The 15,478-nt window shown below is 52.6% G+C and overlaps 1 protein-coding gene across 2 annotated transcripts in view; it reads right to left on the reverse strand.

The window, feature by feature from the left end:
• The window catches only part of RASSF5 (Ras association domain family member 5), a 64,339-nt gene that overhangs the window by 21,751 nt on the left and 27,110 nt on the right, over positions 1-15,478 (reverse strand). Inside the window, exon 1 of one of the 2 annotated variants that reach the window (XM_028120249.2) lies at positions 6,500-7,024. The exons of the other annotated variant lie outside the window; for it this stretch is intronic. Coding sequence (XP_027976050.1) covers positions 6,500-6,619 — 120 coding nt within the window. The 5' untranslated portion in view covers positions 6,620-7,024. Of the gene's footprint in view, positions 1-6,499; positions 7,025-15,478 lie in introns of those variants that run through there. 2 annotated transcript variants of the gene reach the window in all.

Below are 15,478 nucleotides of genomic sequence, written 5' to 3' on the forward strand. Positions count from 1 at the left end.
GTCCTCTTGTCTCCCAGGTAACATGCCAGGCGAGGCCTGGGTCCCTGTGCTCTTTTATGGGTAGATTGAGCCATCCAGAAAAGGAAACTGAGGCTCTGGAGGAGGACAGCTCTGGGTCCTCCATACAGAACGATCCCAAAGCCAGAAAGTGCACAGGCAGGTGTGGATTACCTGGAGAGTCGGAAGCGGAAGAAAGAAGGGGACCCAGGCTCCTGGGCACCCAGGCTGAGCCCAGTGGGGGCCACCCTTTCTAGCTCACGGGCTGGGAGCTGGATCCAGAGTCCAACCTGGCACTGTGAACTAAGAGCTGGAATTCAGGCTTTGCTTCTAGTGTGGGATCTTTCTTCCTTTCTCCTTAAACTCCTCAGGTGGATGACGTTGTACGTGCCCCAAACTGGAACTGGAACTGCTTCATAGGGTAAAGCCAGCTAAGTCAGGATAAATGGTCTAACACGGTGAAGCAGGAAGGGGTGGGCCGGAGGGGAGGCATCTGGAACGCAGAGGTGAGAATGTCTTGAGTAAGTCACAAACAGTCCTAGAGGAGGGGACACGTGCCAGCCAGGCAGGTCCTCTTCCTGACCCCTCCCTGCGGAAGTCCTTACAGCTTAGAGCCTGGTAGGCAATACCTAAACTCCCCACCAGCTCCGTGAAAAGGTGGTGAGAGGGATCTGCTCCCGTGCAGAGGAGGGACCCTCGGAGAAGAAAATCAAGACACGCTCCTTTCACAAGGGTTCTTGCTGAAAGAACGATGGAGACCCCAGGTTGGAGAGATGAAGTGACTTGGCCATGCTCCTCAGTTCATAGCTGGAGCTGCCGTGACCAGCCAGGACTCGGCTCACAGTTCGGATGCTTCCACACCACGTGCCACTCACCATGGCGAAGGGCCGCCACTCCGACAGCCTCGCTCAGCAGGTCATGGTGAGGGTAACAGGGACCCAGGGGACCCAAGGGCCCTGAGTCCTCGGTTCTGTCTCTACTTAGCTGTGTGACCCTCTGGAATCTGTGATAAACGCCATCTCATATTTTAATTGAAGTTACTAAGTATTTCCTAAACAGGTAGCTCCCTGACTTCAGTAAATAGGATCATCACCTGGATTAAAGCAGATTCGAGGGTCCTACCGGCAAAGGTTCAGGACCCAGTAACTCTGAGGCGGGGGTCCCTGAGTCTCCATTTTCAAAAAGTGATCCCGAGAGTGCTTCCCAGGGAGGGGGGGCGGGACCTCCCTGGGGCATCCCTGGTGGCCTCAGATGCTACAGAGGCACGGATGGAGGAGAACGTCTGTGCTCAAGGAGCTGCCAGTGTAGTTGGGGAAGACAGGACCTCATCCCAGGAGCAGCATATCCTTGGTGACAGACGAAGGAGAGGTACAGAGTTACGGCCCATCGCCAAGAAAGTATGAACAGAGCTTCCGAAGGTGGCTGCGCAGAGAAGAGGGTAGGAAGGCTGCGGCGCCAAGCCCGCTAAATGCTCTCACCGCAACCTGCTTCCTCTGCCACCTGGGCTCACAGCTGTACTTCATCTCCCAACCTCCCTCGTGGTTAGGTGTGGCCACGTGACCCCGTTCTGGCCAATGGCGTGTGGGTGTAAAAAAACACCATTTCCGGGCCTGGCCCACAAAAATCTCCCATGTGTTAACCGGAATCCCCACCTGCCAATGTAACTTGACTTAAAGGGGGAAATAATTTGCTCTTAACGTTCCATGACTGAAAAGCAGGGGCTGCTTATTCTAACCTTCAGTCCATCCTAGTGATACAGGATGCAAGAGAGAAGACAAGCAACTAAACCCAACCAGCACTTAGAAGTCTGCTTTTGAAACCAGTGCTCGGTGAAGCATTGCACCCGGAGGGGATGTGAGCTGGGGTCTTCCAAGGTTTACCGTCTGCGCAGAGAAAAGCCAACACCAGGGAGGGCCAGAGAAGGCAATGGGTGGTGAACTCCACGGGAGGGGGATACAGCCTACAGCCTAAAAGGAAGGTTATCCTGGGGCTGGGCCGGCATGAAACATCTTTTGAGGTTAGTCTTGGTCTGTGCAGGCTCCTGAGATAGCACCTGAAAACATTAAATAGTCCAACACTTCTGATGATTCTTATGTTATTTCTACTGCTCTAATTTGGAACGATTTTCTTTTTAGTATTCTTTTCTCTCATGCTAAGAAGGGCAGGGGCAGGGGCAGGGGCCGTGCCTGAGGCCTGGGTGGTGGTGCCTGAGGCTCGGGGAGAGACAGGTATTTCCCTGACTGGTCCCAGGGTCATCAGGGTTGGCTGATGTCCCAGGCGTGCCACAGAGGCTCCGTCCAGGAAAAGGCTGATGGCCGGACAAATGCAGGAACAGAACCAGGGGTGGTTCTGACTCTGACCCCTGAGACCCGCTTCTTCTTTGCATCTGCCTTGAGTTTTTCAAGAGTCAATGGTGTCTCATCAGTCTTATACAATTCACAGCTCTCACCATAGCACATACCCTCCCTGATGAATCACAGACCTGTACCTCCGAAACAAATAATACATTCTACGTTAAAAAAAAAAAAAAAAGATAGTAGGAAGGGAAAAATGAAGGGGGGGAATGGGAGGGGGAGACGAACCATGAGAGACTATGGACTCTGAGAAACAAACTGAGGGTTCTAGAGGGGAGGGGGGTGGGGGGATGGGTTAGCCTGGTGATGGGTATTAAAGAGGGCACATTCTGCGTGGAGCACTGGGTGTTATGCACAAACAATGAATCATGGAACACTACATCAAAAACTAATGGTGTAATGTATGGTGATTAACATAACATAATAAAATTAAATTAAAAAAAAAAAAGAGTCAACGGTGTCAGCACAGACCAGAGAAAACCCGAGGGCAAGAGTTGGAGAGGGGCTGGGAGCGTGTTCCACGTGTGCTGAAGGATATTAAACCACAGACAGAGTCACCTTCCGTCCTCTGCATCCACAAAGAAAACACACACGAGGAAGAATATCGAGCAAGCGGGATTTTGGGACAGACACCAAAAAGAACTTTTAAATGATTAAAGTTGTAAGAGTTTGGAACTGACAGGGAACTCCCTGCTAGTTAAATGTAAGGGCCAATGTCCCCTTGACTGGTGTGCCTTATAGACTGGAGCCTGAAATTGTTTGGGTCTTTCCATTCAGTAGAAGGCTCTGAGAAGACAAGGACCGTTGTTGGTCCCGGGTCACCCACTGAGTGAAGAGGACCAAGAAGAGCATGTGACAGAAGTCCAAGAAGGGTGTTAGTCCTGGCTCCACCTGACCACACATGTGGCCTGGTGCAGCCTTCCCACCTCTCTGGGCCTTAGTTTCTCCATCTGTAAAGTGAGGCACTAGACCAAACGGATCCCTTTCAGCTCTGACATCCTGCAAGAAGCAGGCATCATGTGTTCTCAGGGGGCCCACCCCGATGCTCTGGGTGGCTCCAGAGTCCTGGGGTCCTGGAGACACAAGGAGAGCTCAGACGTCAAAACCCAAGCTGCCGCCACCTGTGGGCATTGGGGAAACTGACGGGGCAGAAGATGGCCCCCACTTCCAGGGTCCAACCCCAGACAGGAATAAAGAAGCAGACGACAGGGATGGCCAGAGGGCCTGGCATCACTGTCACCAGCCCTGGAAATCACCACAGGCTGCCTTTCATCGGACTAACGCAGAAAAATCTCTGGGTCAGGAGGCAAGCAGTGTAGGTTCTAACCCTGACTCCAACCTAAACTTGCTGCGTGACCTTGGACAGACCTGGTGTCTCTGCCACCTCAGGCAAGGCACAGCACCCCACACAGCTGCCACTTTCTGCAAGGGCCCAGGGCACGGTCCCCCTCCTCCGCTGCCGTCTCCCCACCTTCTGGCACCTCCTTTCTGTGAATGGGGAGGACTGTCTCACCCCCCCAACCTCCCACCAAAGGGGCTGGAGAGGGGGACTCCTTGGAGGCGGGGCCAGTGACAGCTCCCAGGTGGTGGCACCAGGAAGAGCAGCTCGGTCCCCGCCAGGCACAGGCTGGTCCCCAACAGGCACAGGCCGGTGGCAGATACAGGTTGTTCTGACAAGGCTATTTATAGCCGACATCTTGACGTTGCTGGGGGGCCTAGTCTCTCAGCGACCGGGGAAACACACAAACGCCTCTCCTTGGAGACAGGAAAGAGGGATTCCCTTAGGAGCTCAGAAGTGATCTGTCTTCGGGTAGGAAAAAAGCATCGTCCTTAGGGGTCCAAATGGGATCATGATAGGGCAGAAGTTCTCTTTGAAACACCCTTCCACAAGTGGCTGTGAGGGAGAGGACGGAGCTGAAAATGTGATTAAAGGCGGAACAACACTTCGAAGGACGAAAGACAGAAGCGTTCGGATGAAGCTTCGCCAGCTCCCCAGTCGGGCAGGCACACACAGCCCTTCACCCCCAGACCTCGCTCCCCGGACGGGGCGGCGCTGGAAGCAAGTCTGGGCTGAGGAGCGCTGCCCTTCGGCCCAGATCTTCTCATCCAGGGGCTCGGCAGAGGCCAGGCTCAGAGGGGCCATGCCCACCATCTTTTCCCTTCGGAAGCATTCATCCTTATCACCCCGTGCGGGGTCCAACAAATGAGTTTCTTAGAAGGGATTCCTGCCCCCTGAGGGCTTCTGTGCTGGGGCAAAATGAGGTAGGGAGACAGGCGGAGGCCTCATGTTAGGGAATGGATTCAAGAACTAGACAAAGTACAGAAAGAGCTGATATGGGCGCCGAACCAAAGGAGTATTTTCAGGAGTGACGCTTTGGGAGGTGGGGAGGAGGAGAGAAGGCTGTCTGGGCCAAGGAACAAGTCACCCACCATCCCCAACCCCACCCCAGCATGTTTTCTTACAAGATATTTCTATCTCTCCCAGAAATACCAGACACAGCTACCTTTTTCATTTGCCAAGTAAAAGAAACCCCAGCTTTGCAGTGCCCTTTCGTCCTCCCCATTCTGCCAAAAGCCCACCTTCTGGGACCAAGGGCTCACAGCCTGGCAGTAAGCACAGCAGCTAAACTTGGTTTTCAAAACAGGAACCATTTTCTCCCCAGGCAGCAGCAAAACTCTCTAGAGCAATGGTCTTACCTCAGCTGCATATCAGAATTACCCAGGGAGCTTTTCAAAAATCCTGATGCCCAGGCTGTACCCCAAGCCAATTAAGTCAGACTCTCTACTTTGTGGGCAGGTACCCACATTTTCTAAAGCTCCCCAGCTAATTCCAGTGTGCCACCGGTCTAAAGACCCCAGACAGCTGGAGTGCCTGTGGGGTGGGGGTTGGGGGGCCGTCCACACAACAAAGCAAGAACCCCAAGAGAGAGCAGGATACCTCCCCTCGGCATCCATGCTGTTCTGCACGAGCCTTATCTACAGCCCTACCTACTCCTGCCCCCAGCCCCCCAGAACCGGCCCTGCTCCCCAGCCCCATGAGGGGGTGCCCCAGATAGCAGGTGCTGATTCCAGAGGCCCGTTTTAGTTGATTCCTTCAAACACTGATATCAAAACCTTTCTCTTGATTCTTGGGTGTCCTCTCACAATTAAAAGGTCTGGTACATTTTCGTGATGTCAGAACCCAGGAAATGCAGCGCCTACGGGCAAGATGAATTATTCACACAGGAGGCCCCAGAGTCAGGTCTGGGGAAGTTTTTGGTTAATCTACCCATGTAGGACTGCTAAATTAATGATGAGCCTGCACACACCTGTGAAACTTAACAGCTCACTTCTATGAACAGTCCCTGTTAGGCAACCTCTCCAAGGACCTGGCTTGGAACCCTCTCATCTAAATAACGTAACAAATAAACAAACAGTTCTGCCACCACTCCCACCAACGATGATCTGTAGCAACTGGGAGGGTGTGGCCAGGGGACTCAGGCATGCAGGGTGCCCAGAGTTGCTGTAGGAAGCACATACAACCCCATTAGGAAACACATACAACCCCCTTTAGGTTACCCCAACCGAGTCAGTAAGTTAAAATGGTAACAGGGAAAAAAGACTTTAGAGAAGGTTTAGTTTGCTTCTAAAAACACCCTGCACTTCTGCAAAGTCGCTAAAACTATTTTAAGATGGTTTCTGGCCACTCACAAAACGGAAGTTTCAATCTATGCATGTTTATCCTACTGGGTGCCATCCATTTTCCACCCAGAGCTTCAAAGCTCAGGCCGGGGGAGTGACAGAGCAGTTGCCCCTTCACCCTCCCAGGCACAGGTGAGCATGTCACCAGACCCTGAGCCAAGCGCTGTCCCCAAGTCATAGAGAGCCATTTTGAAAAGGTCCAGGGCCAGGAAATACTGGAAAGAGTACTAAAAAGAGAAGAGTGTTTGCTGGTGGTCCCGGAAGGGCTCCAGATCCAACCCTTGGTCCGCTCAGCCAAGGAGTTCAAGAGGGTCCGCAGGGCAACTGGCCATCCGCTCTGGTAACACATGGCCTTGCCTGTTGGCCAGGATCGAGGTTTCCCTTCTGGACCGCCGAGGTGATGTCCTCCCCGCCAACCCCCGCCAACCCCGCAGTGAAAGGCTCTTGCATTGGATCACGGTATTTACCTTCGAAGGATGTTTGCTGTGCACATTTCTGAAGAAGGTGGTCTTGGCAGTGAAGAAGCAGTCCTCCAGTTCCTCCTCCAGGCTGCAGTACCCACTACTCATGCTGCTGTCCACCGTCATCTAGCCCGGGGCCCCGCGAGGCAGCGGGCGCGTGTGTGACCAGCCGGGCTCCGGCGGCGGCCGACGGAGGGGGGGCGGGGTTCCCGCCCCGGGCCCTGCCGGGCGCGAGCTCCCAGCCCCGCAGCGGGCTGGGGTGGGGGGTGAAGGGGGTCACCCGGCCAGGCGCAGCCGGCGCCGGCCGCCTCGGCTCTCAGGCTGGGCCCCGAGCGGCTCAGGCGGCGGGGTAACCTGCGCCCTTCCCCGCGCGCCGCCCGCGCTGCAAGCTCCGCGGTGGGACGTGGGCAACCGCCTCGCGCGCCGCGCTCCCGCGCTCACTCGGCATCTGCGGTTTGGTCCCCTCCGCCCCGCGCGCGGAACGCCATCTCGACACCTCCCCCGCCTGCCCGCGCCTTTCCTGCCCCTCGCCCTGCACGCAGAGGAGTCGGAAGCCACTTCCTCTCGCAAGGTTCCCCAAAGCCGGGCTCGGCTGTCGCGGCGCCCCTCCCCCGCCCGCCCCTGGCCCGCGCCTCCCTGCCTCACTGGGTGGCCCTGGATCCCAGGGGACAGGTGGACCTGGGGCACCAGAGGTCAGGTTAGGGATGCAGGTAAAGAACAGACCAGGACGCACCCGAGGCAGAAAACTCCTTGTGGCCTTTCTTCATCCCTCTGGAAACAGCTCATTCTCATCACCCATGATGGCTCATGTTCGCGGAGTAGAATGTGCCCTAAGGCCGTCGGCGTCTCTCCTCCCTTCCCCCCATCCACCTCCTCATCCACTCCCACATCCCCCATTCACAAGGAGCCCGGTCAATCAGAGTGGTTGGAGAAGTAACCGGAGAGGAAGAAAATCGATATCTGGTCTGCCTGGAGAAGCAGCAATATTTTAACTTGGAAATGCCTGAAGAAACTGCAGTGGCCCCACTAGCATATGCAAATCATATGCAAAGCGATGGCAACCGGGAGCGCAAGTCTCCCCTTCCACGCACGCGCGCAGAACTTGGCCCAAGGGAAGACTCGGGATACCAAAGGAGCCTGCACACACCACCCCAGGTGATTTGTACGTTTTCCGGGCAGTCTGGCCAGGAGGGGGTCTTGCCAGTTCCTGTCATTCCCATCAAAGACGGCTCATGTACATGTCCCCGTCAGACTGGATGAAGGAACATCTTCCTTGACTAGGGTTTAGCCCTCCAAGCAATTAGGGCGGCACTGCCATAACTTTTCAGACCACGTTTGCACAGCAATAGCAGTTAGAGGTACCCTTGCTTGCAAAACTCCTGTGCCTGGTCATTTAACTTGCCCAGCGGCCTTGAGGTAGACATTATTATTATTCCCATTTTATGCATGAGGAAACTGAGGCTCGGAGTCATACAAGGAGGATATGTGTGATGGGACTCAGACCAAGGCCTGTGCATCTCCGGGGCCCATGCTCTTAGCCGCTGGGATCTACAGTCTTTCCGCAGAAATGGGACTGTTTTGGTGTGCACTCTGCCATCTTTCAGTATAGTGGGGCCTGGAGTCCCAGGAAAGGAAAACAAAGCCTTCCGAGCCTGGCAATGCTGGGGGCACTGTGCTGACAGAGTCTGATGGCCTGTGGTCCCCGGAGTGTCCCGGAGGGTGGCCAAGAGGGGTTATCAGGACTCTCTCCAGATAGGTTTGCATGGCTTTCCCTGCAAGTCTGAAACAATCCAGTCCCGGGGAAGTGCAAGCTGGCCAGAGGGCTAGACTCAGTCCCCAGATACCAAGCTGCCAACTCCATTTTAAGTTCCTGTTATTTTTATGAGGAACCCCCTCCTTCCCCCACCTTAGCCAAATCTGTCAGTGCTCAGGAGGGTTTCAAACTGCAGCCCAATTTGGATCCATCCTCCCACACAGTCTTTTTCCCAGAAGCCTGTGAGCGCCTGGCAGGTACGAACACGAGATAGCTGAGAGCTGCCACCCTAGCGGGCTGGCCACCCTGGGCTCAGGAGAACGGTCCACACCAGCAGCGGGATACGAAGTGCAAGTAAGCAGCTGGGGGTGGGGGCTGGAGTGAGCTACCTGGGGAAGTTCTGGAGGGAAAGCTCACATTTTATAGGGTTGAAGAACCTCTGGCTTTGTCTGGAACAAACTTTTCTTCAAATGAGTATTTTAGAGGCTGGTTTTTTTTGTTTTTTGTTTTTTGTTTTTGGTGGGGGTGTCCCCAGAGACAGCGGTTCAGGCAAAGGAATCTGGTATTAACCTCGCCAGTACCTCCAAGTCCAATGCTGAATGATGAATGCTGCAGAGAGGGGGCTCTGCATGATCCTTGGGACATCAACAGCCTACCTGCTTTGTCCAGCCAGCAAAGAAACACACTTTGCGTTATAAAAGGAACCTCCTGGCTCCACAGCAATCCAATACCTAAGAAAAAACAGGCCTCAGGTTCTTTGCGGCCACACTGTGTCCTTGGAGTCATGCAGAGACCTCTGCAAAGCAACTGCAACGCCACATATTCAAAATACATATTCAAAATGCGCAATCTTAAGAGACAGCAGGTAACAACCTCTCTGAACCCCAAGCCAAAGTACCCCAGGGGTCAGCATGCATCTCTCCTTCTGAGCAACACGCCAGCTGCCAGACCCGGTTAGGAAAAGTTCTAAGTGATGCTGTGTTCTTTTAGGGTGCTGCTCCATGCCATTCCAAATATTATGAAAAACTAGTGTCTGAATAGGGCTTCTGAAAGGCTTTTTACCATTCACTATCTTAGGCAGCTCCAGAACCTTGAAAGCAGATTGTTATACCGATTTTACAGACAGGAAAGTGAGGGAAGTAACATGTTCCATCACAGCTCATGCTTTCCAAGTCTCTTCCCTCCTAGTTAGTGTCTTTCCCCACCCTGCTCCACCTGTCAATGACTCCAGGCCTGCAAGGGAGCCACAAGTAAGAAGTCAGCAACACAGACACTGTGTTGGTGAGGACCCCGGGACTAGAAGAAATCTGCAAAGATCAAATACAATATAATAAGCTGGCCAGCCTCCAGGAGGAAGAAGCTCCAGGGGACCTAAGAGAGGAAGACTGAATTCCTTTCAGTGTCTAATGACCCGGTCATGGGCAACTCTTCCCTATGAATAATCAGCACTGAGAACCTGGGAGAGGGGCAGAAGGGGTAGGGGAATGCGGGAGCCTGGGCAATAGCCTTTTGAGCCTCTGGCGGTGAACACACAAAGAATAGGGACTGGCTGGCTGTTCTTGTCCCTGAGCCCAGGAAGAAGTGTCCGGACCTTAGGCTGCAGCCTCCGGAGCCTTAAATCCAAGGCATCACGCCAGGGTTCAGAAAGCCCCACTGAAATGGTGAAATGGGTGACTTTCCTGGCTCAAAGTTCCAGATGATGAAAGACACTATTTTAAGCTTTCTTCCTTTCTCAGATGTGATCCTGACATGTGCCCAGATACCCTCGTTTGATCCACCACGTGGTTCTACGTGTTCCAGAAAAGCTGTGTCATAAGACTGGGAGTCAGGAGCTGCTATTCTAGCCCAGCTCCAACTCCAGCTTGACGCGGCATCTGGAGCGGCTTTGCACTCCAGGATCCCTCAGCTGTCCAGCTGAAGGGTGTCAGGGCGGAGGTCAGATGTGGGGCCTTGTGACCTAACAGCATATTCAGAGGCTGAAAACCAGGGCAAGGCGCTACTCGCCTGTGAAACACAGTTTGAAAGTATTCTTAGCGGCTATGTGCAGGCCCTGGGCTGCCAGCTTTGTGTGCATCGTTCCATTGAATCCCCACAACAAACTGACGAGGAAGTTACAGCTATTATCTCTATTTTACAGACAGAAAAAGGAGGTTCAGGCAGGTTAAGCAATTTGCACAGAGTCATACATGCTAAGTTAATGGAGGAGCCAAATCAACCCAGCTAGCTGGTCTGACTCCAGGACCAAGTTCTGGAACACTCTGTAGTAATACAGGCTATTTACCCCTGCGATTGCTCCCGTAATACCTTCCGGCCTGAAATCATAGGCCATCACAAACTAGGCAGGGACTGCTTTCCCAGTCTGCCTATGTCCCTGTCTTCCCTTTAGCTCATTGGGATTCTCCAGGTTCCAGCCCTTGACTGTCTTCTCGTCCTGCCCACCCCCCCGCCTTCCCCGCGCCGGGAGCTTAGTCTGATGTCTGCCAGGGGTATCAACTGTACCTCACAGACTCATAACTCAGAGTCCTCTCCCTCCGAGGTAGCTCCGGATGGATACCTGCCCCAGCCCACCGAGTACCCAGCGCTCCCCTTTGCAGCCTCGCTGGCAACAAGTCCAAACCTGAGCTCACTATTCCCTGCCTCCCCCTCCACCTGCTCCTCCACCATTAGTACTTCCTAGCTCAACGAATGCCATGCATGTAGATTTTTGCAAAGCCTTCTAGTAGTTTCCTTTGTTGCCTTCTCTGCCTTCTCCAAACTCACTGGCCCCTTGTTGCCGAAGTCACCCTTCTGTACTAAGATCTGATCAGGGCTGTTCTATCACAAAACCTTCTATTCAAATTTTAACTAATAATTATTGAATAACTATTACTGTACTATACTCATTACTATGTGTCCAACTCTAGTTGCTTATTCTTTCAGCCCTTCATTTAAGAAATATTTACCGGGCACCTTCTACATGGCAAGTACTAGACTAGGAGTTCAGATTCAGGCCTGAATAAGACACAGTCTCTGCCTCTTACCACACACACTCTAATAGAATAATATGAAATAAGAAGTTATATTAGAGGTGCCAAGCTCTTATACATTTCCCGATCTCACTGGATCAGCACAACCCTGCAAGGAGGTATTTCGCAGGTGAGTAAACTGAGGCTCAGAGTGGTTCATTTGCCCAAGGACACAGAGCAAGTAAACGGTAGGATCTGATCTCAAACCCAGACCCCCTGTGTCTGACAGCTTTCCATTACAATTGTTGTCCTTCCTCCAAAAACCCCCCAGTGCCTGCAGTGATGTTCCAAACTCCGGAGCAGGTCCTCAAGGCCCTTTAAGGCCCTTCCCAACCCATGCCCAGCCAGCAGTTCATTCATACCCACCTCCAGCCACAGGACAGCTTCAGCTGCACGGAATTTGTTTCGCGTTCCCGGCAGCTGACCCTGCCCTCTTGTGGTTTGTCTTGCTGTTTTCTCTGCCTGTCAGAATCCCCCAAGCCCTCCTCCTCTCTTCCTGACACATATTCACCAATCACGACCTGATCGCCCCCACCTTCCCCATGCTTTCCAGAGGCAGTCTTTCCCAGATGTCCTGGGGGGGGGGGGATGTTGAATCTTAAGAATTGCACTCTCCATCCCGAGAGCATCCTTTGACAGCATTAAACCAACTGCGTGGAGCTGAGAGCTCAATTTCTCCCCAGACAACTTCCTGTCATAAAAGGTGAGTGGCTACACAACACTTAGGTTAGACTCGCAGGAGATTCACTTTCTCGCGGCTTCTAGCCCACCCAGCACTTCTGTTGCTTGGCTGCTAGGCTAACAGCTTTGATAGGACCCTTCCACTTAAAAGCCCCGAATGTAGTGAATTAGCCCAGACCAAGAGGCACGGGTCCTGAAGAGCTCCTGCCAGGTCTGACTCAGGCACGGGAGTCTACCTTCTAATTGGCCTCCTCTCGTCAGACTAGAGAATCACAAAAGATGTTTCTGACCAACAATCCCCATCCCTCATCTGCCCCTCTCCAGGCAAGACCCGTTAGCCAGGTCAGTGTGGTCACCGGCGTGAGACACGAACAACTCACCCGCTATGACACATAGAAGAGACCTCGCTTCTTCCTCTGAGAGACTCAGGACTGACCTGGCCCATCCAGAGGCCTTGTCAGGCAGCCACTGTTTCCTGGGTAGCAGCAGGGGGTGGGGCTGTGAGGAACACCCGGGAAAGGTCTCGGGTACTTAAGGATTTCGAAAGAAATAAGCTCTAGAGCTCTGTCCCTCCTCAGAACCAGGTTCTCAGGTGCCTCCTCGTTGGAAAGCCTTTCCGCTCTGCCCAATCGGAAACAAGCTCCGTGGGTTGGCCTGAGCTGGCCAGAGACGCCTTGGGGCAGCTCCTGTGAGAGGTGGCTGTCTAGGGGAGATTCATCACTGACAGCCTTAGCCAGCACTTCTGGCTTCTAGAGCGTGGAAGGAAGTCTGTGGAAAGTGGAGCAGCTGTCTCAAATGCAGCCGAGATGGAGCAGGACAGCTGGGGACTGGCTCCTGCCTTTGGCACATGCGGGTGGGCTGGCAACAAATGAGATAAAATGGAATCATAAAATATATTCAATTAATCCAAAATAAGACTGGGGGGGGGTGGGGAAGGAACAAAGAACAGAAAGGACAGACACAAAAAAAGAGAAAGATGATAGACTTCAAATCTAATTATACCAATAATCACATTAAATGCAAATGATCTAAATAACCCAATTAAAGGGCAGAGATTATCCAATTGGGATTTTAAAATAAACAAGATCCAACTATTTGCTGTCTACAGGAAATGAGTTTTAAATATAAAGACACAAATAGGTTAAAAGTAAAAGGATAGATTAATAAATATGCTCGGGGTCATCAAAAGCAAGCTGGAGTAGCTTATATTAATATCAGACAAAGTAGATTTCAGAGCCAAGAATATTACCAGGGATAAAGAAGGTTATCTCATCATGATAAGAGGTCAATTAATCAAGAGAACATAATAATCCTAAATGTTTATGTACTGAGTAATGGAGCTTCAAAATTCAGCAAGATAGAACAGTATGGAGAAATGGGCTAATTCACAATTATAGTTGGACATTTCAATACCTCTCCTTCAATAACTGATAAAAGAAGTAGAACACACGGTGTGCCTTAACAGATGTGAACTACTGTTGTTATCAGTCACGATCCAATGTGATACACCCTTGTCGAGCATTTCTGAGGAGACCTCGGACCCCGAATCCGCGGAGAAGGCTGCGGGTGTGCGTCAATGGGGTGTGTTCGGGAACGGCGCGGGGACAGACCCCGCCCCCCCCCCCCCCCCCGGCTCTCCCGGCTTGCTTCTGGCTCCCCCGTGTGGTAGTTCTGGGTTCAGCACGGGGCCTTTGGGCCGACGGTTGGGGCAGGAGTGGCCAGGGTCCTGGAAAGGCAGAGCCCTGGGTAGAGAGATGGTGGCGCGCCTGCGGGAAAGAGCACGGGGCCAGGAGCCAGGAAACTCGGCTCTCCACGCCAGCTGAGTCACCACCATGCAGCGGCTGCAGGGGCTGACGGAGGTGATTCCAGCCGGGGCCCTGCTAAGGAGTGACAGCAGAGGGGGGGCGGTGTCAGAGAGTAGCAGCCAGCACCCTGGGCGGCTGATCTACCTTGAAGCTTGGGAAGCCGCCTGTCTGTCCCTTTGGTGCATGGGGACAGGGTCTTGGTCTTTCCATCTATAGTGGGGAGCAATCCGGAATCGTAAGTCTTGGAGCAAAAAGGGCCTGCCGACCACAAAGTCATAGTGTCCTGGTTTTATGTCCAGGATGTAGCCCATCTTTCTAGTGTTTTGGAGAGTTGGCAGAGCCAGACCATGAAGGATTTCTGTGCTAATCCAGATTTGGGTTGATTTCGAGGGCCTTGGGAAGCCACCACAGGTTTTCATCCCAGGGAGGATAGGGTAAACCCTCCAGTAGGCCGTTGGAGGCAGCAGAGACAGCCCTGGCATGCCACCTGCTGATACACAGGTCTGCACACACTCTCACACACATCTTCCCTGTGGAGCCTCGCGACCACCCAGCACACCACCCACTTCTCAGGGGAGAAACCCAAGGCCCAGAGAACCAGGAGGCTTGCCCTGGGTCACATATCCAGTATGTTGCCTACACAGTCTGGATCAGAACCTAGCTCTTCTACCACCGAGAAGCTCTTTGCTTTCTTTAAGAAAATATTTATTGCTTTAAAAAAAAATCTACCCTGGAAACATATGAGAGCATCAGTTATTCAAACAGCACTGATGCAAACAGCAAAAGCTGAAAGTTGTCTAACTCTACCCCTTTGGACTCCTACCCATCCCCAAGGTGAAATCTCTTCAGTAGCTTGCCGGCTGGCGTCCAAACCCTTGCTCTGCACTAACACACACACACACACACACACACACACACACGTACGTATGTACGTACAAACACAAAATACAGATAGGCTTGTCCTGTAGGTACCGTGGGGGGACTTGTTCTCACTTCACACTATTCCCTACCATACATACGGATCCAGCTCTCCTTTGGATGAGTGCCTTAGCATTGGCTTGGACAGCTGGAATTTTCTTCCCAGCTACCCGGGCTCTCTCCACTGCTCACAGAGAGCCTTAGGCAGCGGCTGGACCCAGGGCCCTGGTCATCGAAGCACCAATGACCTAAGACACTAGCCTCTGTTTGCAGCATTTCCCGCTGACGGCACCTGAAATGATTTTAGAGCCATGCCTGCCTCAATAGATATATGTGGAAGGAATCTGAGGCGGTCCTTAGAAACACACTGTTCTTTTCATTTTAATACTTAAAGATTAAGTATTGGGACGCCTGGGTGGCTCAGACGGTTGGGTGTCTGCCTTCGGCTCAGGTCATGATCCCAGGGTCCTGGGATCGAGCCCCGCATCAGGCTCCCTGCTTGGCGGGGAGCCTGCTTCTCCCTCTCCCTCTGCCTCTCCCCCTGCTCATGCTCTCTCTCTCTCTATCCCTTTGTCTCAAATGAATAAATAAAATCTTAAAAAAAAAGATTAAGTATTAACCGAATAAAAAAATTCCTCCGTACATCAAACTAGTGATTTGAGGGTTTTCAGAATTTCCTTTAACACGTTTTATTTGTTTAATAAAATGAATCTATTTAAAGAGAAATGTTAGGTAAATAGTAGCGCAGGTGGAACATGGGTATGGCCAGGCTCCCAAGTGTGGAAAGTACCTGAGTGAGGTTTGGGAACTGCTGAGGGAGGGG

This window comes from Eumetopias jubatus, unplaced genomic scaffold (assembly GCF_037043125.1).
Source record: "Eumetopias jubatus isolate StellerSeaLion01/CBP00866 unplaced genomic scaffold, mEumJub1_p1.0 scaffold_12, whole genome shotgun sequence".
NCBI classification, from domain to species: Eukaryota; Metazoa; Chordata; class Mammalia; order Carnivora; family Otariidae; genus Eumetopias; species Eumetopias jubatus.